The sequence below is a fragment of the Mytilus galloprovincialis genome, chromosome 3, assembly GCF_965363235.1.
Source record: "Mytilus galloprovincialis chromosome 3, xbMytGall1.hap1.1, whole genome shotgun sequence".
Lineage (NCBI taxonomy): Eukaryota > Metazoa > Mollusca > Bivalvia > Mytilida > Mytilidae > Mytilus > Mytilus galloprovincialis.
The window spans coordinates 35,550,469-35,577,845 of record NC_134840.1 but is presented as its reverse complement, the minus strand read 5'-3'; the positions used below and the strand labels follow the sequence as shown (position 1 = coordinate 35,577,845).

General features: G+C 31.5%; 1 protein-coding gene across 7 annotated transcripts in view; it reads right to left on the bottom strand.

The window, feature by feature from the left end:
* Window positions 1-27,377, bottom strand: part of LOC143067803 (myosin-VIIa-like) — a 141,513-nt gene that overhangs the window by 49,729 nt on the left and 64,407 nt on the right. For 5 of the 7 annotated variants that reach the window (XM_076241345.1, XM_076241344.1, XM_076241346.1 and 2 more), the window contains exons 10-18: window positions 23,574-23,624; window positions 22,452-22,688; window positions 21,789-21,928; window positions 20,313-20,430; window positions 19,388-19,543; window positions 18,451-18,562; window positions 18,164-18,270; window positions 17,821-17,978; window positions 17,522-17,563 (exon numbers count right to left, since the gene is read on the bottom strand). In XM_076241345.1, the coding sequence (XP_076097460.1) occupies window positions 17,522-17,563; window positions 17,821-17,978; window positions 18,164-18,270; window positions 18,451-18,562; window positions 19,388-19,543; window positions 20,313-20,430; window positions 21,789-21,928; window positions 22,452-22,688; window positions 23,574-23,624 (1,121 nt within the window). The remainder of the gene's footprint in view (window positions 1-17,521; window positions 17,564-17,820; window positions 17,979-18,163; window positions 18,271-18,450; window positions 18,563-19,387; window positions 19,544-20,312; window positions 20,431-21,788; window positions 21,929-22,451; window positions 22,689-23,573; window positions 23,625-27,377) is intronic. The other 2 variants (XM_076241349.1, XM_076241351.1) reach the window with 1 other exon arrangement.

The following is a 27,377-nucleotide window of genomic DNA, read 5'->3' as shown; positions in this document are numbered from 1 at the left end:
ATTTCCATCCAGTGGCATAACATATATTGTATTTCCATCCAGTGGCATAACATATATTGTATTTCCATCAAGTGGCATAACATATATTGTATTTCCATCGGACTTTTGCTGAAGACTGTAGATGGCCCCACAGTTATTTTTCAATCATTTTTATGATAGGGTTCCTGTCTCATTAACTTACATGTATATCTCATGTCTCCATTTACTTACAAGGAAAGGTTCTGTAATCTAATAATTTTCCCACTTGAAACAAAGCAATTTACCATGCAAATTTTATTCTCAAACTTTGGCTACTTTAATATTGATGCTACAAACTCAGATAACTAAGATGTTATTGGTCTGATGAAATTTCTTGAGTGACAACCTATCAATGCCACTTATCCTGCTAATTCCACTAACATTTTAATTCATTAGAAATTAGATTGATTACACTCTATAATAACAAGAATTAGACAAGAAATCAGGCATCCAGACTCATCAGACTAAAACTCTTCTTAGTTATCTGTCTGAGAGATAACAAGAATTAGACAAGAAATCAGGCATCCAAAGACTCATCAGATTAAAACTCTTCTTAGTTATCTGTCTGAGAGATAACAAGAATTAGACAAGAAATCAGGCATCCAAAGACTCATCAGACTAAAACTCTTCTAAGTTATCTGTCTGAGAGTTAACAAGAATTAGACAAGAAATCAGGCATCCAAAGACTCATCAGACTAAAACTCTTCTAAGTTATCTGTCTGAGAGATAACAAGAATTAGACAAGAAATCAGGCATCCAAAGACTCATCAGATTAAAACTCTTCTTAGTTATCTGTCTGAGAGATAACAAGAATTAGACAAGAAATCAGGCATCCAAAGACTCATCAGACTAAAACTCTTCTAAGTTATCTGTCTGAGAGATAACAAGAATTAGACAAGAAATCAGGCATCCAAAGACTCATCAGATTAAAACTCTTCTTAGTTATCTGTCTGAGAGATAACAAGAATTAGACAAGAAATCAGGCATCCAAAGACTCATCAGATTAAAACTCTTCTTAGTTATCTGTCTGAGAGATAACAAGAATTAGACAAGAAATCAGGCATCCAAAGACTCATCAGACTAAAACTCTGGTTAGTTAACTGTCTCAAGAGTTTTGGTTCTTTCACTTTATTCATTGTTATTTTAAAACTAAAAAAAGTCCCCATATAACGACAATCCCTTTTAAAAATAGTGATAGTGTACTTAATTTACTGGCTTGTAAGTAGATCTTGCCTTGTATTTTTAAGGTTTAAAATGTATCTATTATAATTTTCATCATATAAAACTAAATGCAAAAAATAACCAGATGCTCCGCAGGGTGCAGCTTTATACGACCGCAGAGGTTGAACCCTGAACGGTTGGGGCAAGTATGGACACAACATTCAAGCTGGATTCAGCTCTAAATTTGGATTGTGATTAAATAGTTGACACATCATAGGTTTCTGACACAGAATGAATGTGGTCTAATGAACTTAAAATTTTTGTTTTGCCTTTGAGCAATTCACTATGCTGTTGAATATTAATCCTCTCAAAAAAATGTTTGAATAAATTTTCTTTTTATTTATGAAATCTGAAATGAAAAAAATTGACCCCCCAATTTTTTTTCACATCCCCCTTTCCCTTATTTCAAAACTGATCTCAATTCAAATTTCTAATGAAGTTTGCAACAATAACTACTCATTTAAATACATCATAAAATATTAAAATGTAAAAAAAGTGCTTGTTATTACTGAATGGTAAAGATTGTTTTAATCTATCAGTTGGTAGTAAAAGTGAATATACATTGTATATTGTATAAAACAATGATTTAAGTTGATTCAACTACTATTCTGGACAAAGAAAGATAACTCCAATTGAAATCCAATTGGAATTTCTTGCTATTGCACAATATTGTGCAATTAAGATATTTCTTGCTATTGTGCAATACTGTGCAATTGAAAATATTTGCTATTGCACAATACTGTGCAATTGAAGATTTCTTGCTATTGCTGAATACTGTGCAATTGAAAATTTCTTGCTATTGCACAATACTTAATATAATAATTTTGGATCCTGATATGGACCAACTTGAAAACTGGGCCCATAATCAAAAATCTAAGTACATGTTTAGATTCAGCATATCAAAGAGGCCCAAGAATTTAATTTTTGTTAAAATCAAACTTAGTTTAATTTTGGACCCTTTGGACTTTAATGTAGACCAATTTTAAAACGTGACCAAAAATTAAGAATCTACATACACAGTTAGATTTGGCATATCAAAGAACCCCAATTATTCAATTTTTGATGAAATCAAACAAAGTTTAATTTTGGACCCAGATTTGGACCAACTTGAAAACTGGGCCAATAATAAAAAATCTAAGTACATTTTTAGATTCAGCATATCAAAGAACCCCAAGGATTCAATTTTTGTTAAAATCAAACTAAGTTTAATTTTGGACCCTTTGGACCTTAATGTAGACCAATTTGAAAACGGGAGCAAAAATTAAGAATCTACATACACAGTTAGATTCAGCATATCAAAGAACCCCAATTATTCAATTTTTGATGAAATCAAACAAAGTTTAATTTTGGACCCTTTGGGCCCTTTATTCCTAAACTGTTGGGACCAAAACTCCCAAAATCAATACCAACCTTCCTTTTATGGTCATAAACCTTGTGTTTAAATTTTATAGATTTCTATTCACTTATACTAAAGTAATGGTGCGAAAACCAAGAAAAATGCTTATTTGGGTCCCTTTTTGGCCCCTAATTTCTTAACTGTTGGGACCTAAACTCCCAAAATCAATACCAACCTTCCTTTTGTGGTCATAAACATTGTGTTTAAATTTCATTGATTTCTATTCACTTAAACTAAAGTTATTGTGCGAAAACCAAGAATAATGCTTATTTGGGCCCTTTTTTGGCCCCTAATTCCTAAACTGTTGGAACCAAAACTCCCAAAATCAATCCCAACCTTTCTTTTGTGGTGATAAACCTTGTGTCAAAATTTCATAGATTTCTATTCACTTAAACTAAAGTTATAGTGCGAAAACCAAGAAAATGCTTATTTGGGCCCTTTTTGGCCCCTAATTCCTAAAATGTTGGGACCAAAACTCCCAAAATCAATCCCAACCTTTCTTTTGTGGTCATAAACCTTGTGTTAAAATTTCATAGATTTCTATTCACTTTTACTAAAGTTAGAGTGTGAAAACTAAAAGTATTCCGACGACGACGACGCCAACGTGATAGCAATATACGACGAAAAATTTTTCAAATTTTGCAGTCGTATAAAAATGGTAAAAATGTCATTAAAAGACAGTAACTTCAATAATGGAGCTGTCGAACAATTTCCACCGTAAATCTTAATTGTAGATCTTGTTTTGCTGATTATTTTAACTTATTTAGGTTTCCATCTATCTATTATTTTTTGAAGATACAAGATATAAAAGTGGTAAAAAACATCATCAAAGGGCAATGAATCTAATAAGGAGTCGATGCAACCTGGCAGACGTAGCTGTATAACATGCCTTGCTGATTAATTTTGTATTCAAGTTTCTTTTTATCTATTATTGTTTTCAAGATAATAGGCAAAAATGAAAAGAAAAAGGTAAAATTTGTCAATTAAGGACAATAACTCCCAAGAAGAAGTCGTCAGACAGTTTTGACCTATATGAACATTTTTTTGCTCATGTAAATATTTCTTTATTTATAAAATTTATGAAAGTAAAAAACATAAAACTTGCATTTTACCCCTATGACAAATTTTTCAATCTAGATATCCCAATGACGATTGTGGTCAAGTTTGGATAAATTTTGTCCTGTAGTTTCAAGGAAAAGATTTTTGTAAAAGTTAACAGATGACAACAACAGAAAGGAGCCAGGTAAACTAAAGAGTCTAGAACACTACAATTTTCAAGACATATTCTATGTAAAAGGGCTGTGTATTCTGTAAAAGAAAATCAGTTAACCAGAACCAAAAACAAACTTGATTTGATGGCCAGCATTATATAAGAGCTATAATTCTGCAAAGTAGACCAAACAGAAAAACTAGAGGCTCTAAAGAGCCTGTGTCGCTCACCTTGGTATATGTGAATATTAAACAAAGGAAGCAGATGGATTCATGACAAAATTGTGTTTAGGTGATGGTGATGTGTTTGTACATCTTACTTTACTGAACATTCTTGCTCCTTACAATTATCTCTATCTATAATGATCTTGGCCCAGTAGTTTCAGTGGAAAATGTTAGTAAAAATTTACAAATTTTATGAAAATTGTTAAAAATTGACTATAAAGGACAATAACTCCTTAGGGGGTCAACTGACCATTTTTGTCATGTTTGACTTATCTTTAGGTCTTACTTTGCTGTACATTATTGCTGTTTACAGTTTATCTCTATCTATAATAATATTCAAGATAATAACAAAAAACGTCAAAATTTTCTTAAAATTACCAATTATGGGGCAGCAACCCAACAACCGGTTGTCGGATCCATCTGAAAATTTCAGGGCAGATAGATCTTGACATGATAAACAATTTCACTCCGTCAGATTTGCTCTAAATGCTTTGATTTTTGAGTTATAAGCCAAAAACTGCATTTTACCCCTATGTTCTATATTTAGCCATGGCAGCCATCTTGGTTGGATGGCCGGGTCACCGGACACATTTTTTAAACTACATACCTCAAAGATGATTGTGGCCAAGTTTGGATTAATTTAGCCCAGTAGTTTCAGAGGAGAAGATTTTTGTAAAAGATCACTAAGATTTACGAAAAATGGTTAAAAATTGACTATAAAGGGCAATAACTCCTTAAGGGGTCAACTGACCATTTCGGTCATGTTGACTTATTTGTAAATCTAACTTTGCTGAACATTATTGCTGTTTACAGTTTATCTCTATCTATAATAATATTCAAGATAATAACCAAAAACAGCAAAATTTCCATAAAATTACCAATTCAGGGGCAGCAACCCATCAACGGGTTGTCCGATTCATCTGAAAATTTCTGGGCAGATAGATCTTGACCTGATAAACAAATTTACCCCATGTCAGATTTGCTCTAAATGCTTTGATTTTTGAGTTATAAGCCAAAAACTGCATTTTACCCCTATGTCCTATATTTAGCCGTGGCAGCCATCTTGGTTGGATGGCCGGGTCACCGGACACATTTTTTGAACTACATACCCCAAAGATGATTGTGGCCAAGTTTGGATTAATTTAGCCCAGTAGTTTCAGAGGAGAAGATTTTTGTAAAAGATTACTAAGATTTACGAAAAATGGTTAAAAATTGACTATAAAGGGCAATAACTCCTTAAGGGGTCAACTGACCATTTCGGTCATGTTGACTTATTTGTAAATCTTACTTTGCTGAACATTATTGCTGTTTACAGTTTATCTCTATCTATAATAATATTCAAGATAATAACCAAAAACAGCAAAATTTCCATAAAATTACCAATTCAGGGGCAGCAACCCATCAACGGGTTGTCCGATTCATCTGAAAATTTCTGGGCAGATAGATCTTGACCTGATAAACAATTTTACCCCTGTCAGATTTGCTCTAAATGCTTTGGTTTTTGAGTTATAAGCCAAAAACTGCATTTTACCCCTATGTTCTATTTTTAGCCATGGCGGCCATCTTGGTTGGTTGGGGGGGTCACCGGACACATTTTTTAAACTAGATACCCCAATGATGATTGTGGCCAAGTTTGATTAAATTTGGCTTAGTAGTTTCAGAGGAGAAGATTTTTGTAAAAGTTAACGACGACGGACGCCGGACGCAAAGTGATGGGAAAAGCTCACTTGGCCCTTCGGGCCAGGTGAGCTAAAAATGTAAACTTAATCTGTACCACAAGTATCATTACACACCAACGTACCAAAAATACTATCAATACCAGCACTTGCCTGCAGGCATAACAGAAAGTATGATTTCAAAATGACTAAAGATAGAAATGATTAAAAATTCAATATCAACATGAGTTCATAAAAAATCTGAGTTATTAAAAGTTATTCCATACTTACCATTTTACATTAGATTTCCTACCAATTTATAAAATTAATTTTCCTTGCAATCTTTAGAATTAAAACCAAGTTTTATTCACATCTAATATCCATAATAGAGTGTGATTCCTTAAAAGCCTGAAACCTCGTAAAATAGAATATGAACCTCACTGAATACTTTCTTTCAGAAGTATATATCCTAAATATGTCTGCAATGCCACTATCTTACTACTAATTGAAATCCCTGTGGAAAATCACGACTTATTTAATTTTACTGAAAAAATCTCCTTTATGACATTGAGCTCATTTTCTCTCTATCATTTAGATCATTCTATTAATTGTACCATCCTCTCAAAACATTTTTCTCATCAGCACTGTGAAAATGGAAACATTTTATCAATAAATTTAATTTGTTTTTCCAGAAGGGATCATGTATCTACTTTTTCAAATGATGCTTGAAAAAATATCCTTCTCAAAGATTTCAGCAAAACCTAATGAAGAATAGATTTAATAAATCCTACTTAAAGGTTCCAATAACAAATACGATACAAACAATTTCTACATGGGAAAAACTAATGGTCATATATACAACTTCTCAAACGGAATTTTTTATTCAATAATTATTTTGTTCAATAATTATAAGTAAATAAAGAAAATTTCAAACAGCTTTTTAACAATTATAAAATACGATTTTGGACCTATTTTCAGAATTATTGACAATTTTCAATATAAAAGAGAAAAACCTCTCAGAATATGGATTGAGAATTTTATCTATTATTTTAACCTATTGATTTTTCTAGGTTTGATATAAGTCTTTGAAGAATGCATCTTCCATTGTTTTCAAATCCGCTTTACGCTTTCCTTACTACGGCTTTGTAATACTACTGTATTCAATGTACTGTAACATGATACTTGAATAGAAACTAAGCATCAGTTTCACAACTATTTATGTAGGGTATTGTAGCATTTAAATTGCAGAACGAGAGACTCATTTCATACTATCATTAGGTTCATTAATAATAAATGATCACCATTTTAATGATTAGAAACAATCAACTGATAATCCTCATCTGGTAGAATAAGTACTATGAGGGTCAGATCACTGAGGACACCCTGTACCTGTTTTAGAGTAGAAGGAAATAAATATACCAAACAAGACAGTGTGTACATTAGTACATTTTTTTTTTGAAAGATAATTTAAAGTTGATGTGATCACAAATTTGTAATTACCTATCTAAAACTAAAACTTTAACATAATACAGCAGAGATGCACTGATCCTAGGGCATAATGACCATCTACAGTCATGAGGTAAAACTAAAGGCTCTAAAGAGCCTGTGTCACTCACCTTGGTCTATGTTCATATTAAACAAAGGACACAGATGGATTAATGACAAAATTGTGTTTTGGTGATAGTGATGTGTTTGTAGATCTAATTTTTACTGAACATTCTTGTTACTTACAATTTTTTCTATCTATATAGACTTGGCCCTTAAGATACAGAGGAAAATAATTTGTAAAAATTTACAAAATTTACCAAATTAATGAAAATTGTTTAAAATTGACTATAAAGGGCAATAACTCCTTAAGGGGTCAACTGACCATTGTGGTCATGTTGACTTATTATTAGATCTTACTTTGCTGAGGCCAAATAAAATAGTACATGTGGTTCCAGTTACATCTGAAAAAAAGTTAGGGTAGGTAGGTAGGGATTTTTTTTTATTTTAAATTTTGTTTTTACATTGAGTCTTTGGGAGCAACATTCTGACTTTAACAGTGCTTAATGAAAAATGACAATAAAATCTTTAGAGTAGGCTATTTTAAAGACGAAAAAGTAGGGAAGGTAGGGTTACTGGAACCACACATATATTTTAATTTGGCCTGAACATTATTGTTGTTTACAGTTTGTCTCTATCTATAATAGTATTCAATATAATAACCAAAAACTGAAAACTTCTTTAATTAAAGAACCTTAGTGAGCACGCTCACATACCCCACGTCCCCACATTGTCATTGGAGAAATTAAATAAGTATAAGAAAAAAAAATTGTATAAGAAAAAATATTGAATAATAATTTCCTGTCAATATACATAGTATGTCCTTATTATCTACAAAATTTCATGAAATTCTGTTGTGTGTTTTCAGAGGAGTTGAGATGACAAACTGTTGCAGAAGTACATTGAAGCAAATAAGTTCAAAAGGGCTTAACTCCTAGAAAAAAAATTGAACCGTAATTTCCTCTTGATATGCACATCTACATAGTATGTCCTTATTATCTACAAAGTTTCGTGAAATTCTGTTGTGTGGTTTGAGAGGAGTTGTGATGACAAACTGTTGCAGTAGTACATTAAAGTAAATAAGTTCAAAGGGGCGTAACTCCTAGAAAAAAAATTGAATCGCAATTTCCCGTCGATATGCACAACTACATAGTATGTCCTTATTATCTGAAAAGGTTTCGTGAAATTCTGTTGTGTGGTTTGAGAGGAGTTGCGATGACAAACTGTTGCAGTAGTACATTAAAGTAAATAAGTTCAAAGGGGCGTAACTCCTAGAAAAAAAATTGAATCACAATTTCCCGTCGATATGCACAACTACATAGTATGTCCTTATTATCTGAAAAGGTTTCGTGAAATTCTGTTGTGTGGTTTGAGAGGAGTTGCGATGACAAACTGTTGCAGTAGTACATTAAAGTAAATAAGTTCAAAGGGGCGTAACTCCTAGAAAAAAAATTGAATCGCAATTTCCCGTCGATATGCACAACTACATAGTATGTCCTTATTATCTGAAAAGGTTTCGTGAAATTCTGTTGTGTGGTTGGAGAGGAGTTGCGATGACAAGAAACAGGACTGACGGACGGACTGACGGACGGAGGGTCAAAAACATTATACCCTCCGCAACTTCGTTGCGTGGGGTATAAAAATTACCAATTGGAGGGCAGCAACCCAACAACCAGTTGTCCAATTCCAATTCTAATTTCAAAGCAGATAGATAATGACTTGATAAACAAATTAACCCAATCAGATTTGCTCTAAATGATTTGGTTTCAGAGTTATAAGCCAAAATCTACATTACACTACCCCTATGTTCTATTTTTAGCCATGGTTGCTATCTTGATTGGTTGGCTGGGTCATCACACACTTTTTTTAAACTAGATACTCTAGTAATGATTGTGGTAGTTTCAGAGGAGAAGATTTTGGTAAAAAATTACAAAAATTTATGAATTGGTAAAAAATGACTATTAAGGGCAATAACTTCTTAAGGGGTCAACTGACCATTTTGGTCATGTTGACTTACTTGTAGATCTTATTTTGCTGAACATTATTGCTGTTTACAGTTTATCTCTTTCTATAATAATATTCAAAATAATAACTAAAAACGGCAAAATTTCCTTAAAATTACAAATTTAGGGGCAGCAACCCAACAACCTGTTGTCCGATTCATCTGATAGATCTTAACCTAATAAACAATTTTACCCCATGTCAGATTTGATCTAAATGCTTTGGTTTCAGAGTTATAAGCCAAAATCTACATTTTACCCCTATGTTCTATTTTCAACCATAATGGCCATCTTGGTTGGGTGGCCGGGTCTCCGGACACATTTTTTAAACTAGATACCCCAATGATTATTGTGGCCAAGTCTGGTTAAATTTGGCACAGTAGTTTCAGAGGAGAAGATTTTTGCAAAAGTTAACAACGACGGACGACGGAGTGATGAGAAAAGCTCACTTGGCCCTTTGGGCCAGGTGAGCTAAAAAAAAGAATAGAGGTTTTAATTCAAATATGATAATGATTGGTTTTTTAAAACTAATTTCTCAATTTACAGTATTATTTCATTATTAGATGATTCACAAAACTCAAACTGTGATGGAAAATGAAAAGAAATATTCTTAATTTACAAAAAAAATTGTTGTTTAAAAAAAGATTTCTTATAAAATATTGAAGGACTGTACTATATTATACAGTATGATTAAATTTCCATGGCCCTTACTATTTTCTTGATGGATTGTGATTGTAATTGTTAGGATTTTGACCTAGCTGCGGAACAGTAGCTCTCAGGTCTTTTTTTTGTTAATCTGCAGATGTCTGCGTATCATAACAAAAATCAAAAGGACTTAAAACTATGGGTCTGCAGCTTATTTGGACCTAAACATAAAACTTTGCTTGAATAAACAAAAAAAACAAAAAAAAAACAAATCAAATATTAGCAACAACCTCATGGGATAGGGACAACAAATATCACAACAAAAAATTAGTTTTTTCTGTTACACAAGTCAATACTGCCAAGCTTAGGGTAACCAAATAAGATAAGATATGAGAGCTGTGATTCCAAAAACTTGTTAACATATAGTGCATAGATTTTATCCTTCTCACTGTAGCAAGTTAAATTGATATGATGGAATGAAATGTAATTATAGGGTACTTGATAGACAATCTATTTCCATTATCTGATCCAGGATAATCATTCTGTTGGAGGGACAGATCCATTACTTAATCAATGCCACAAATTACAGCGCAAAATTGGTTTAAAAAATAACACTCATCAGTCTATCAGTGGAATGTAGGAAAGCATTCAAATTTCATGAAGCGAAAATTCTACAATTCCCAAACTGATCAGCTTGGCACTTTATGAAAAAGGATCTTTAAGTTTGCTTCAAATTATTTATAATTTCATGCTTAGTGATCAGTTTACAGGGCTATTGACCTGAAATGTACGTTATTTAAACAAGGCAACAAAATCAAAGTTCTTCATAAATATCTAATGTCTAAATAATATGTCGTAACAACAAACCCTTTCCCTTTTTACGAATGTCAACTACCAAATTAGACTTATTACTAGGTATGTACTAACATGAGCAACATGACAGGTGCCATGTGGAGCAAGATCTGTTTACCCTTCTAGAGCACCTGAGATCACCTCCAGTTTATCGTGGAGTTCCTGTTGCATGTTGCGTTTTGTGTACTATTGTTTGTCTTTTTCTTTTTTAGCCATAACGATGTCAGTTTATTTTAGATTTATGAGTTGGAATGTCCTTCTAGTACTGTAAACTCAGAAATAATTGTGATGTTTTTATTATTGCGAAAATTGCGACAGGGTTAAAACGCAATATTTAAACTCGCATTTTGAAATTAAGTATATAACTTTAATATGATTTTTCTCAATATCACAAAAAATTTATATTGCATATTAGTCTATAATGAAAAATCGCAATAATAAATGCACACAATAATTTCTGAATTTACAGTATCTTCCGTACACCTTTTATCTGAATGCAGCCAAATTAAAAATGAGTGTAAAAGTAGATTTTTTAATAATCTACCGACTACCCTTTATTCTAGATGTTTAACCCTGTTAAAATTTAATCAAGTTGACCAACAATTAGAATAATTGATTCTTTAATATTACCTTAGGTTTCGAAATTTGGTGCAGAGAACATGACTAAATATGTGCCCTGTCCTTTCTAAATAATTAAAATTTCGATTCAATGACTTTTCCTTTTTTACATTTTCCATCCTTTCTTTCAATCATTCTAGAATTTTAAAATTAATAAGTAATTGCTCACCATGCCTTGTGAGAAAATACAACCCTTCAAATAAATAAAATGACCTGAGCCACAAAAGCAAATAAATATGTATAATTTAGATTTTCCCATAAATACAAGCCTTATCTTTCAATATTAAAATGTTAGCCTTAATGTCAAGGGGAAACTTACAATTTATACCTCATAAAGTGATTGTAGCATGCAAATTAACCTGTAAAACTTCTAGCAACAGCAATATCGAAATGTATTTTGGAATGAACAATATAACTAATCAATCAACTGGTTATGTTTAGCACACCCAAGACTATGTGCTTTTGATATATTTACCAGTAGAAACAGAAAAAAAAGTGAGCTGATTTTATAAATCTTCTACATTTTAAAAATCTTTTGTAATATACATAAACATTTTCAAAGAAGATATTTATTTAAATAGATGTTTCAGAAAGACAAAAGCAAAAAATCATTGAATTCCAACTTAACTAAGCGACAGACTCATAAAACATAGGAGAGACAGCAAAAGACAAAATATAAAAGTGCTAACTTAACACCACACAGAAATACAGATAATTATGCAACACAAAACCCATAAACACTTGGGTTGAATTGAAGTGTTCTCAAAAGGAAAGAAGTTCCCGTATCCTCTACTAGTGACACCTGGTGATCAGACATTTGTACAAATCATTCTCCAGTTACAGTATCAAGAGTACAAAAGCACTTTAGAGATTCAGTGTCAAGAGAACAAGTGAACTCTAGCCACAGTATCAAGAGTATAAAAGCACTTTAGAGATTCAGTGTCAAGAGAACAAGTGAACCTTAGCCACAGTATCAAGAGTATAAAAGAACTCTGCAGTCTTGAGTACATGTATCAAGAGTAAATTTGTTAAAGTGAATGAACAATTGAGGGTAAAATGTATAGCATAGGGAAGGTGCTTTTTTATGTTGAACCAAGAAATATCACATTTATAGTATGTTATATCAGGGTAAACTGATCAATGGAAAATTTTCCAATACATCATAAATGTTTTATCCACATAAATTTGTTCCTTGTGATGGCATTTATTAACAATTATGGATCTTTATCAAAATATGTCATCAAATAATTTATATATTAATTTGTATATAATCAATAAGACTAATTGTAAATACTCAGTAGAATTTTGTGAGTAAACAAATATTTCATTATATTAAATGTGACCATTATCCAGAATCAAACATTAAATCCCAATGTAATCATTGATGTAGAATGTTTGTAATGGAATATTATTAAATACATCATTCTAATATGGCATAAACTCCTTTTTTCAATATTCCTAGGAAATAAATAACTTGTAATTTTTTAACCAATCAAAATTGCCATTTAAAGAAATAAATGGGAAATGCCATGTAAGAATAATTTGATATCTGCCTGAAATATATCATGGCAATTAAAATACTCAGATGCATGAGTTAGTATGTACTGATGTACAGGAACACTAGTATTCAGAAAGTAACCAAAAATTTTGGACAACTGACCATTTTGAATCAATCAGTTTAAAGATACGAGTATAATGTCATCCATTTTCTTAGGTGAATGTATTGTGTGATTGATGGATTGATTGTTGGTGTTTTAAAGCCACTTTTAAGTGCCACTTTTGGGCTATTTAGTGGCAGTCAGTTTTTATGGATGGAGGAAATCTGAGAGCCTGGAGAAAACCACAACCTTTGATAGGAAAACTGACAATCCTAAGTCAATTAATTCATAGTGTGAAGACAGAAGGGTTATGTACATCTGACAGGCCTCATTTTCAAGAATTTTAGGTATCTAAATAATTTAATTACTGCAGCAGGTAAAACATGAAGTATGTTAGCTCTAAGTCTACAATCATGATATTGAAATTGAAAATCCACAGGTTTTATTAAAAATATCTGTTCATTCATTGCCTTATTTGAATCAGACAATATGACAGATATATACACCAGTGTGTAAAAGAAGTTTGACTGTAAGAGTACAGATTCAGTTTTACTTCAATTTCTCCATTGATTGAAAAATAAACTTTAATATTCAGAGAAAGTTTGATTCCAGAAACAATAGTTTGTATTTTGTTAATATCAGTGGTCCACAGCACTTCATCAAAATTTTCAATGTTAATTTCAAAAAGGTGTTCAACCTGTTTTCCAGAAACTACAAAATTGATATTTTCAACGATCAAGTGCAGTATTTCTGGAATGGTCGATGTGATTTATATAAAAACCGCATAAAATACAGCTTATCACAACGAAAAAAAAGTAAAACTGGAAATTTTCAAACAATCCAAACCACAACTCTCAGAAGGAAATTAAATTGAATCTGTGTTAAAAAAAATGTCCAGAAAAAATATCAATCATTTTCTCAAAAATGGTTCTCCATATTTTATCTAGACACCACAAAATTAGAAATTTACATAAAAATAACAATTCACATGTTGTAACACAAAGTTTACAAGCACTATAATATAAATATAAATCTGCCTTTTTTGTCCCTTCATTTTTTGCAGTAATTTCATTAATGAGAATTTTCCAATATAGTGTTTCTGAACTGAATTATTGATACATAATTTTGATGAACATTTGTTTAAGTCTAAAGAATGATTATTGATAAAACCAGTATTGACAGGAGGATGCAAAAGTCAAGTTATTAAAAAACTGCTCAGTGGAGAATAAAAAAAACGTGGGTATTATCTAAGTTTACAAAGTAATATTTTTGTTGTATACAATATATTCCTGTATGAACACATAATGAGGCTTGCAGTTCTATGTGTTCAAATATCAATCGAGAAGCTCCTGAAAAATCTGTAATCACTTATGAAATCATCAGCATAAAATCATTGTGTAAGTTTTTCCCCTGCTTTTTATCTAACTTATAATTATCTTCTTTATTAGAGAAAACAGCTTAAAACCAATGTATATCAACATTGGAATTGAGAAAATAATATTCAAATGATCAGTGATTACACCAAAATTTGGAATAGGTTCATTATTGAAATGTCATCTCTAAATTCTGCTCAAAGTAATATAAAATTTATTGATTCTTCAGTGTTTTTAATATATAATTTTTTTAAAATCAAATATACACTAAATGATTGCAATAAAAAATGTCTGATTGGTTGAAATCAATTCAATTGTAACTTGTGATTGTGTAAAACTATTATATATAAAGTACATAGATTATGAATCTAAATCATATTGTAAACTGTAGTCAGATTCTATATAAGTAAGATGTGTAAGCCCGTTTTAGCTTTGAACTCTGGCTTTCGCATATGCCATTTGAAAATCAGCCTAATAACCTCAGAAAAGACAGATATATTTAAAAACAAGAGTGCACACGCTGAAATGTCTCGCCTTCTATACTAATCATTGATATTATGTTGATAGTCCTAAGTATAAAGCTTAGTTTGATTGCAACTGTCTCATAAACTTAACATTAACCAAGATAACTAAACAAAGACCAATGAACATTGAAAATAAGGTCAAGGTCAGATGATCCATGCCAGGCAGACATGTACAGCTAACAATGCTTCTATACAACATATATAGTTGACCCATTACTTATAGTTAAAGAAAAATAGACCAAAACACAAAAACTTAACACTGTGCAATGAACCGTGAAAATGAGGTCACCGTCAAATAAAACCTGCGCGACTGACATAAAGATCATAAAATATTTCCATACACCAAATATAGTTGACCTATGGCATACAGTATTAGATAAAAAGACCAAAACTCAAAAACTTAACTTTGACCACTGAACCATGAAAATGAGGTCAAGGTCAGATGACATCTGCCCGCTAGACATGAACACCTTAATACCATCATTCCATACAACAAATATAGTAGACCTATTGCATATAGTATGAGAAAAACAGACCAAAACACAAAAATTTAACTATAACCACTGAACCATGAAAATGAGGTCAAGGTCAGATGACACCTGCCAGTTGGACATGTACACCTTACAGTCCTCCCATACACCGAATATACTAGCCCTATTGCTTATAGTATCTGAGATATGGACTTGACCACCAAAACTTAACCTTGATCACTGATCCATGAAATGAGGTCGAGGTCAAGTGAAAACTGTCTGACAGACATGAGGACCTTGCAAGGTACGCACATACCAAATATAGTTATCCTATTACTTAAAATAAGAGAGAATTCAACATTACAAAAAATTTGAACTTTTTTTTCAAGTGGTCACTGAACCATGAAAATGAGGTCAAGGACATTGGACATGTGACTGTCGGAAACTTCATAACATGAAGCATCTATATACAAAGTATGAAGCATCCAGGTCTTCCACCTTCTGAAATATAAAGCTTTTAAGAAGTGAGCTAACACGCCGCCGCCGTAGCCGCCGTAGCTGCCATAGCCGCCGCCGGATCACTATCCCTATGTCGAGCTTTCTGCAACAAAAGTTGCAGGCTCGACAAAAATATTACTACCTTCCATAGCCGTCTTTGGCCACAAACAATTTCATATAGTAGTGGCATTATTCTAATATATGTGCAATCGTTCATAAACTTAAGTGATCTGGGTTGTAAACTGAAGAAGTTAATTATACAAAATAGGGACACATCCAACAAAAAAGAATATCCACAGTAATGGCTGTCAATTATCAGGAACCTCATCAGTTTTGTCTAAATCATATCAGCGCTTTTGTACTTTCCAGAATCTAGTGTTAATGACTGATCTTGTGAAGTCTTGTGGAGGAGTGTTTGGAGGGGTGATTTAAGCTTGACATTTAAAAAAGACATTATTAATGGAGACTGAGGGTCATATAAGATGGTTTTAAGTTGTTGATTTGCTATCTTATTGATGTTATACCCACACATTTATTCATTTTCCTCTCAAATAATGGATTTTACCTTTCACCCTTAGATACAATATACGATAAATAAAATGCATAATCACTTTGATACTACTTTTAAATATGAAATTACATGTACATGAAAAGTTTACATAATCATTTATTCATATGAACATTTTCTTAATCATGATTATGATTATGTTAAAAGTGATATGATAGTGAAAGTGAGAGAAAGTGATAAGGAATAATGAAATTTGTAATGACTGTAAAATCTGTCACAGATATGAAATTTTAGAATAAAAAATAATCGTGCAAAGAATATCTATAAAATAAATGCATTTTTAAAATATCTGAACAAACCAAAATACCTGGGGTTCCTGAAAACAGATTCACATTGATTAATTATAATTTTTGGTACGATTCAGAATTGACCATGATTCTCATCTTGTTGAAGGGTCTACTGATAAGTATATAGAATTTGAAGATTACTTATGCAAAATAAGCCATCCACCTCAAATAAGCTTAACATACAGTAACCTAAAAATATACACAATCTTTTCCTAAAACAGGTTCCAATACATATGACAGGAAAATAAATGATGTTTCTTAATTATCAATTCTATTAATGTGAATGGATATGAAAGATGTAAATTATTCTCCATTTCTAAATGTATTTTGTCCTGTTTTAGTATTAATGTGTAAAGGGAGATAATCATAGTTTAAATTCATATTACTAAAACACAAAACATTACAACATAATAAAAAAGGAACTAAATACAATTATACATTTTACCCTACCACACAAACACCTCTTCAAGTGTTGGTTCACTTGATAGAATTACATGTATCAAAAAGGTCAAATTCTAAATTCAGCAATTTATTGTTTGTGTTGGGTAAAACCTGACTTCAGTACCAACAGAACATTTTTGTTCATTATGGAAAGGAAGCTTAATTTGAAAAGTTGTTGATAAATTAATGTCTTTAAAGCTTTACAACTTCAGGAATCTTCTGCCATTGAATGTAACAAAACTTTAGGGTCAGATTTTTTTACCAGGTATTTTACATGATGAGCAGGAATGAAAACAATTAGAAAAACAAAACAAAAAGAAAAAACACTTTAGTTAGACACACAACATCACACAAAAGCACAACACATTTTTAACATACTTTAGTTGTCTGATTAGTTCTGATCTGGTCATATTACTGAAACTACATAATGATTTACATCAAAATAAATTCTTTTAATTTTGTTGATATATATGTAACAATTTTGAAATCTATAAAATATAATAAGTTTCAGAAAAAAAAAATGGCTTCTATATCATTTGGATCAACACCTGACTACTGATTATAGAATGTAGTTGAATTTAAATTTAAATGAATACTTTAAATGTGAAAGGAATAAGCTGATAAAAGCATGTAATGATCTCAATGACAAATGAAATAAAAGATGATGCAATACTAACTTGATCATATTTTCAATAGCTTCATTATCTGCAGCTTCTTTCTCCCTGTCTCGTTTTTCTCTTTCCATTTCTTCTTTTCTTTTTCTTTCTTCTTCTTTTCTCTTTTGTTCTTTCAAACGAGTAGCCAACTTTCTTGCAAGGAATCCTCTAACATGACGCTGATGAAAAGAAATATGATATATGTATTCATTCATCTGCAAAAGGACTAAAAAGAATAATTGGAAAATCCCTTGATACGCTTAATAACCTGATCTAAGAAATCAAACATTCACATTCCCTCTAGAACTTACTATAAAACTCTTTAGAAACTAAAATCTTTCGAGATTTTGCCTTAAGGACATACCTGAATAACAACAGCAGATCTTCTCTGTCTCTTGAACAGTAACCTAGATCTGCAGGCTCTGAAGTAGGCTTGTAATATCATTACTGCTTCTCTCATCCTTAGGTATTCTGTAATTATTATCAGTCAAGAAAGTTAGTAATCAAATTGCATAAGACTTGGAGTAAATTAAATAAAATTAATTCAAAAATTAAACTTAGAAAGATAATCCTATATAAATCCATTTTGATTAAAAAGTTTGCTTTTAAACTAAAATTCACCTCTTGATGAACCAAATTTTTATGACTTACTATGTCTACATGCGAATCCCTTCCATGTCCTCTGAATAAGGATAGCTTTCTTTGTTATGAAAATGATTCTTCTCTCTTCCAGTGGTTCAAATACTGAATTCCTCATGAAAATCTGAAAATCATCATTTATGTAAGGATAGCACAAGCAGGTTTAATCATAAATAACGTTGTTTCTTGCAAACATCAGATTCCATTAAAAAATTGTCTCAATGGATGACAGAAAAATCAAAGTTTCCTTCTGATATTTTCATATTACAACTGACTGTCAGTATGTGATATAAAAAAATAAAACATTGGCTACTTAGACTTTGGCTTTATGTATTATGGTTTGATGTGTGCTAATAATAGATTTTCTGCATATCAAAGTCGCTTTGCTTTTAAGGTTTATTTTATTTTAGAATATTTAGCACTTCTGAATATTCTGTAGCATGGCTTTGTGACAAAGTTCTGCCCCTACCTTATCATGACATTTATTCTTTGTTTAATATTCTTTCAGAAACATCTTTTTGGAAGAAATATTGGGTCCTCTTTTTTGTCCATAGTTTTAAAATTCAATTTTGGCATGTTTTTTTTTTTGCAATTGAAACTTGATGATGGTTAATTTGCATTTTATTTCTGGGAGAATTAGAAGCCATGTATATCACAACTATTCACAATTAACAATGTCTGATACAAGAACAAAGACAAAACAAAAAATAAATTTGTATATCTTACTTTGTATATCTTAAAATTTTTTGGAGTTTTTTTTTGTAGCTTTGTGTTCCAATTAATTATTTGCAAACACTACATTTCTTGATCAGCAACTATCTTTAGATTTTTTACTTTTAAAACACATTCCTACTAGTTAAAGTGTATTTTTTATCTGTTTATGTCTAAAATAATACTTGTTTAGAAGGATGACACAACTATATAGATTTTGTATGTACAGTATTCTCACCTGATTTTTTCCAACTTGCCATTCTGTTTTTGGAAGATCTAATAAGTTTAATATTTTTGTTGAGAGAGTTTTTGGTTCATCTCCTGGACTTAAGTTTGGTGTTAAACACTTGTATTTCTCCAGGAAGTTTTCATGAGGCACATGGATAGGATATCCCTAAAATGAAAATGTACAATCCATACAAAATCAAAGTTAGGTAAGAGTCTGGTGAGATCACCTCTGACTTTTGGCTGGGTTAATGTTACTCAATCTTCAGTGTTCTGTTGTGTTAAGTAGACTGTTGTTGTTCTTTTTTACAATGGTAATGTTAATCGTTTTTGACTTTTGATTTGTATATCCCTTGGGTATCTTCCACCTCTCTTAAACAATGTACAAACATACAAGACTATTATTGTAATTTCAGGAAAAGCAGCAAAAATAATGCAATTTAAAATACAAGGTTTTTCTTGGCGACACCTATCTAGTTGGAATTTTAGCAATAATAAAATCACCACAAAAATTTCTGGATTTACAGTATTGAAGTGTATTTTGATCATGTTATATAACAAATATAATAATCTCTATATTGAATTGCAATACCGTTGAGTGGTGACAGATAATAGATGTTAAGCTCACAACAGATTTGTATTTGAAATAAAGTGAATATTAAAGTAGGTTTTTTTTGTACATAAATCAGGCCATAAGTTTTCTCGTTTGAATTGTTTCACATTTGTCATTTCAGAGCCTTTTATAGCTGACTATGCGGTATGGGCTTTGCTCATTGTTGAAGGCTGTATGGTGACCTATAGTTGTTAATTTCTATGTCATTTGGTTTCTTTTGGAGAATTGTCTCATTGGCAATCATACCACATCTCCTTTTTTTTTTAATTATATATATTTGTTGACTCTAATCAACTGGAAGTGTTTCAGTTATAGTATAAGTTACCTCTCTTTTGATTCTTATAATATCTAACATTCCAGAATAGCTGAGCTGAGTAAGCACCTCTTTGTCATTATATACATTGGCTTTTTTGTCTGTGTTAGATTTAAGGCACCTTACATACCTAATAAAACAAGATATATTGCTTTCATTTAAAATACTTAATTAATTTACAATTTCAATCTCAAATGAACAAATGTTGCATTTATAATAAAAATAACTGAAGTCAGTTTTGCTTAGTTTTCAGATTTTCTCAACTTTCATTTTCACAGTAAGAAGTTTAGAAAATGGATCACTGTCTTGTGGGTTGTATGCTTATTTGCATGATGTGTATGCTGTAAAATTTTTCTATTTAATCTACTTTTGCCTTCTCTGGATTTTACAATACTTGCATTATTGTTTCAATCAAAGATTGGCAGACAAAATATATAAAATTGAGAAAGGAAATGGGGAATGTGTCAAAGCTACAACAACTCGACCATAGAGCAGACAACAGCTGAAGGCCACCAATGGGTCTTCAATGTAGTAAGAAACTCCCACACCCGTAATTGTCCTTCAGCTGGCCCCTTAAAAAATATGTATACTAGTACAGTGATAATGGAAGTCATGCTAAACTCTGAATTATACACAAGAAACTAAAATCATACAAGATGAACAAAGGCCAGAGGCTGTTTTCAAAGTTGGTCTGTATGTTTTGAGCTGTTATTGGTTAAAAAACAGTTACTTAACCTAGGAAGGTACACTACAAATAAAGATAATTTTTCAGAAAGACAACTTGTACCTTTAACAATCCTACAGTCAAATTATTTATAAATTGGTCAAATGAAACCTCCAAGACGGACAAGTACACCTAAACAAAATATTCCATACACAAAACATAGTGGCTCAATTATTCTCAGTATCCGAGAAATAGACCAAACTACAAAAACTAAACATTATCCCATGAACCATAACCATGAAATTGAAGTCGAGGTCAGATGACACCTGCCTTTTGAACATGTACATCTTGCAATCATTACATACATCAAATACAGATCTATTGCTTATAGGATCTTAAATACAGATTTGACCCTGAAAAGTTAACCTTTATCACTGATCTGTCAACTGGGGTTGAGGTCAGGTAAACCCTGTGTGACAGACATGTAGACCTTACATGGAATCCATACACCAAACATAGATAATGTATTAATAACTCATAATCAAGCAGTCATTTAACCACAAAAAGGAGGTCAAAGACAATGAACATATGACAGATAAAACTTTGTAACATGAGGTATATGCATACAAGGAATGAAGCATCCAGGTCTTCTACCGCCCAATTGCAATCCCTGTCACGCATTTTGCTATTTTCTTCGCAGGTGAGATAAAAAATAAATAATTATGCAATTCAAAAGTCCAAAATTCGTAATTTTCATGTGTAATATCAATGTCCAAGTTTATACAGTCAATTGCATGCATGAAACTATAAGACCAAATACAAACCAAGGATTTGTAGTGGTCAGAATATCAACAAGAGCATTCAGCTGATGTTTAAATGTATCACCAACAGTTGGTTTTTTACTGGTTGTCCTAGAAATAGTTTGTCTTCCTCCCATATCTTCTAATTTTACTCCAAGTAAATCCTACAACAGAAGAACAAAAACACTCAACTCTCTGCATATCCATTTTGACAATCTTTAACTTTGATTTTAACTTATTTCAAATGTTCTATATTAGTAGTATATGCTTTGGTATGCTTAGGAAACTTGTGCAAGATGTAAATAGTAACTGTCTATATTTCAAAACAGACAAACAAAGACTTTTATGTCTTCTATATTATAATTTAAAAAAGCATAAACATAAAAATATTTCATTATTTCATGCCAAAAATTACTCGTAGGTCCCATTCTATTGTATTGTAGTGAACTTTTGTTTCTGTAAGATAAGAATAAATTGTACAAAGTTTGAAGTACAAAAAAATGTACTGGTTAGTCAGGTAAATAGATAACTTTGTTTCAGTTTGGTAATTATATTGCTTCACGGACAAATAATTGTATACAGGCGTTTTCATTTGGAGGTGACTTTACTTTAATCTTTCCATAGAGAATTTGCATGACAACACTATTTATAACTTAATTTAAAATGTATATAAAAAAAATCTCATACCTGAAATCTGGTTAAATCTTGAACAAAAACATTAACAGAATTATGCATCATTTCAAACAGCATGTCTTGTTGTGTGTCTTTGTTTTTATCTAGGAAGCCCTTGACTTTATATGTAACAGCACCAGCATAATGTTGTATACCAAACTCTATTTCCCACATCCGTCGGTCTCCTTTGATATAGCTAGGATGACTCTCAAAAGCTTCATGTTGCTTTGTTATATAAGATTTGTCAGTACCCTAAAAAGAAAATAAATTACAATATCTTTCATCTTTTTCCAAGAACATACTTAATTGCGCCTATCTAATGAGACAAGCCCTTTAAAACTGATTTTAGTTTACTCTTAAGTTGTGCAGTTGTATTGGATTAGGGAGGGATTCAGTGCCCACAAACATGTTTCATCCAGTTACATTCTTTAGTGCCTGTCCAAATAAAAAGCCATCAATCCAGTGGTTGTTGTTGGTCACCATCTACAATAGCTGCTTACTGAAAGGTATTGGTTTAACTGATTATTAAAGGTCTGCTGTACATGTAGTGCACTTCTTTGGGGTTTTTGGTATTGGAGGATAGCTGTCTCACTAGCAATCTTAAAATATATCTTTTGTTTGATATTGTACAATTTGCTATATAATTAATTTCAATAGTTTATTCTAACTTATTTTTAGAATGTTGAGCCTTTTGAAATATGTTAGTAAATCCAGTTTTCCACACAGCAACTGAAATAAATAACAAAACCTCGAAAATGATAAATACAAAAATGTATACCTTATTTTCAAAGTGAATAAAATCCAAAAACATTTTAGCTTACATTCTGGTGGGGTTATTGTTTCTTTGACACATTCCCTTTAATTTTATTTACAGAGCATTTAAGCAGCTCTTCCATTCAAGGAAAGGTAAGATCAGAAAAATAGTTCAATATATTAAATGACAAAAAAGTCATTTTCTTATGCAAATACCTCATGTATGCTCATTCAACCTCTTTGCGCAAATCATGGGGTTTCTGTGGTGTCCCATTTGCTCTCATTTAATGATTATGGCCAGTTACGTTTTAGACATTCAATGTTTGTTTCTTTCCCTAGATATTTTGATTAAAAATTCTATTTGTCTACATCTTATGATCTTACCTGAGGAAATCTACATTCTTCGTCTACACTTTTTAAGATACATCTTGGGGACTGAAAAATAAAAATAAAACCTTCTAATTTATTATATATCATGCATACATAAAATTTACACAATTCAGTGTAATCTTCATCCTTAAAACTAGTATTGTATTGTCCCACAGTGGTAGTAGTACTGGGAGGTTGATAATATTTTCACTGTTATTTGCCTGCAGCAGTATAGCTTTCAGGTTGAAAACACTTATCTGTTTTGATGTCATATTATATCCAGGTTTTTCAACAGGAATGTTATATCACCTTATCATACCAAGCATTATAGAAGATTGGCTGTAAAACTGAAAAAATCATTCAGATGCTATATCTTACATGAGATAGTTTCATATTAAGAAACCTTTCAAACCTATAAATTACGTACAGCGTATGTTTAGAAGTAATTCCAGGCTTATTTTTGGCTTTTAACTAGTCAGTAACTGCAAGTACTTTCAAATTGTACTTTCTTGTTAATTTGACCTGTTCATACAATTTTTTATGCTTTTTTGTTATTTAATGTTATTTTTCGATTTTTATTTTTAATACGTTTAATATATACCAACTTTGATAAGTGTTTGATACGACTACAAATTTTCACTTCTGTTCTCCTACTATGAACATAATATTTCCGTTCTCAATTTATACTGTATACCTTACAACAAAATTTTTCATTTAACCTGTGCACATTTTTCAATATGGAGGCATTTTGTTTAAGATTATGGTTGTTTTTTTTATTGGAAATTGATTAACATCTAATCCCTTATTTTATTGATTTTGTATTTACATTGTGTCACAGATCAAATTTATTCGTTCAGTGTATGTTCACCTGTGTTAATATGTCTTTTGATTGAGTTAAGGGAATACGATACAGTAGCAGGGGCAGATAATAACGTTTTCAAAACTGTTCATGTTGTTTTCGCGACGTTGGTAACCAGAACGTTGTAATTTCGCGATGTTTCTAATCAGAACGTTAACATTTCGCGACTTTGCTTGAAAAGAAGTCATATTTCGCGGAATATTCACTGACGTCATAAATTTCGATTGCGCGAATTTCAAAAAAGTACCTGCTAAAAAAGTTGTCATGTTGAAATCCGCCGAAAAGCAGTGAGATTAAAGGAAATACAATAAATCAAATACAATTTTGCATGACGAAATTGGAGAAATGGTGATAGACACAGAAGAGAGTACTGACAGTATAACATGGAAAGACGGATGAAGAATTGTGGAGCTTTTTAGTCTGGCACTGAATAACTGCCAAAACAGCACGGCCCAGCGGAATCTGCTTTACGTAGAGAAAGAAAAATTTCAAGGAATTGGGGTCTATCTTATTATTCGTTGCTTAAACTGTAACATGCTGAAAAACATTTTACCAATAACACTATTCGGAACAAAACGACCTGCAATATTTAATAATGAGTATTGGTAGCTGCTTAACATCCAGCGGCAAATATATAATTGCATATTTATGACATTCAAATGTTATTTTAATGAAACTTAAAGAATGAGAAAACTTAACGTATGAACCCGTGATTAATGAGAAAAATTTAACAAAATGTATGGCGCGTAGGGTGACCGAATCGGGTTTGTTGTTGAAATCCATACACAAAAGGCATAACTACGGCGTGTTGTACAGCTGTGCAATATTTTTCATGACGAGAACAGTTATTTTCAATTATTGATAATGAATTCGAAGTAAATAATACTATCTTGAATTGAAAAACATCAGAATCAATATAGTTAAGTTTGTGTCTTTTTTTTTTCTTTTCTTGTTTAGCATTTGGCAGCCTCCAAATTTTACGGAGAATTGTCATTGTAAGGCCAAATTTAACAGACTATCAATGAAATAACAAAACCGACTGCGTGTACTAGACCCTCATTGGTGGACAAGGTCGCATAATACCCCTATTCGTAAATAAAATAATAAATAAAGAGAGTGTCTCATCCTGTTCTAGACTTGAAATTGGTACATAAAGAAAAAACTGAATAGCCGATTTTAATTCGGATATTTTAAAAACATATAATATTGTATGTGTATGTAGAAAAACTGTCAATAAAAGTCCGTTAAAAAGATTTAAAAAAAATATATTTGTGTCGTTTTTGGTTTGAATTTAAGCAAAATATTACCAATAGATGCAGAATTGTCACACGTTAGTTTGTTTGTAATTAGTTGTATTCTTTTTGTATATGACACTGGATGTAAAAGACCAAAACAAGAAAACGCCCGTTCACATGCTGTTAAAAGGGCTTGTAATTAAATGGTGTCTTTTGGTATCATGTTCATCATATTTGTATTTTGTTCATTGTTTTGTACTTAAATCAGGTCGTAAGTTTCCCGTTTGAGTTGTTTTGCATGTCATGTAGGGGCCTTTCATAGCTTACTATGCAGTATGGGTTTTACTCATTGTTGAAGGCGGTCCGATGTACTATAGTCGTTTAGCCATTTGGTTTCTGATTGAGATTTGCCTCATTAGTAATCATACCACGTCTACTTATTTGTATAAGCATGTCCCTATTGTACTTCAATGTATTGAGAGATAAAAATTGAAGTATCGGCAAATGTATACTAATTGCAGACAGACAGATAAGAAAGTGTACACACGTTAAAACTCGTCGTATAGTTAGACGATCGGACAGACGAACAAAGTGTTTTCAATATAGCTCTACTTCTAGACAAACAAATACGCCAATATTCATACGTATACGCAGTAAAAAAGGTTATGTAACTTATCTATTGATAAAGACATCGTTCAATATTATTCTCTTATACCGGCTACTGTACTTCCTATGAAATAGTATATTACAACTTCATTTTCGGTCGATTGAAGCAATAATGGCATGATTTAAATTACACAAAACAGCTCTTATTATAAAACAAGAAGTACTGCTTATAATTCAAATTTGAAAGATGACTATCTTTGAATGTAAAAAAAAGAAAATCAAAGTACGTCGGAACCTTTTAAAGTTGACGATACGGTATCGGTTTTGTCATTGTTGAAGGTTGTACTGTTGTCAATTTATGGTATCGCCTCACTTAATGTATAGTTGGTTGACATTTTGTCATGTCAATAATGTTATCTATCCCCTTACAGTACATGAAGCAATTTAGAACTAATGTCGGACGGAGATGCACCTTTATACTTCTATCAGATTTTCTTTTTTGCCGTATATCTGATAAAGCAATTTGCTAGAATCATTTTTATAGTCTTTTTTTTATATTATGAAAAGGTTCCTGTCCAAATTTCGTTTCGTAAATGTTTAGCAAAAATATTTTTCAATTTTATGATTAACCATCTTATAAATGTTTGTATGAACGCTTTGAAAAACACCTGCATTGACAGCGAACTCGTGTACGGCGGGAATGATTACACGACGTTGTTGCAATTAAAACTTAATTTAACGTAATTTAGCGCCATATTGACAGACATTGTAAAAAATTAAGGTATATGGCTTTTATTGAAAAAACAAGCACATGGACCCCAATTTTTTTCTTTTGCAATCAATCAAGTACTGTTTCAAGAACACTCCGCCAAAATTTCAGGAAAAAATCAACGATCAAATTTTTTCTGCACTTCCGAAAAGACACAAAAATATGGTCAATTTCTTTATTTCGGATATAGCAATCAAAATCCGGAACATGATGATTTGATTTAACCTTATACTTGTTTCAGCATGTTGATGCCATAAATCAAGGGAATATTTTACAAAAAACCCGGTTAAGTTATGACTTTTCGTTCAAAAGTATTGTTACTTTCTTTAAAAGTCATTATTAATTAAATT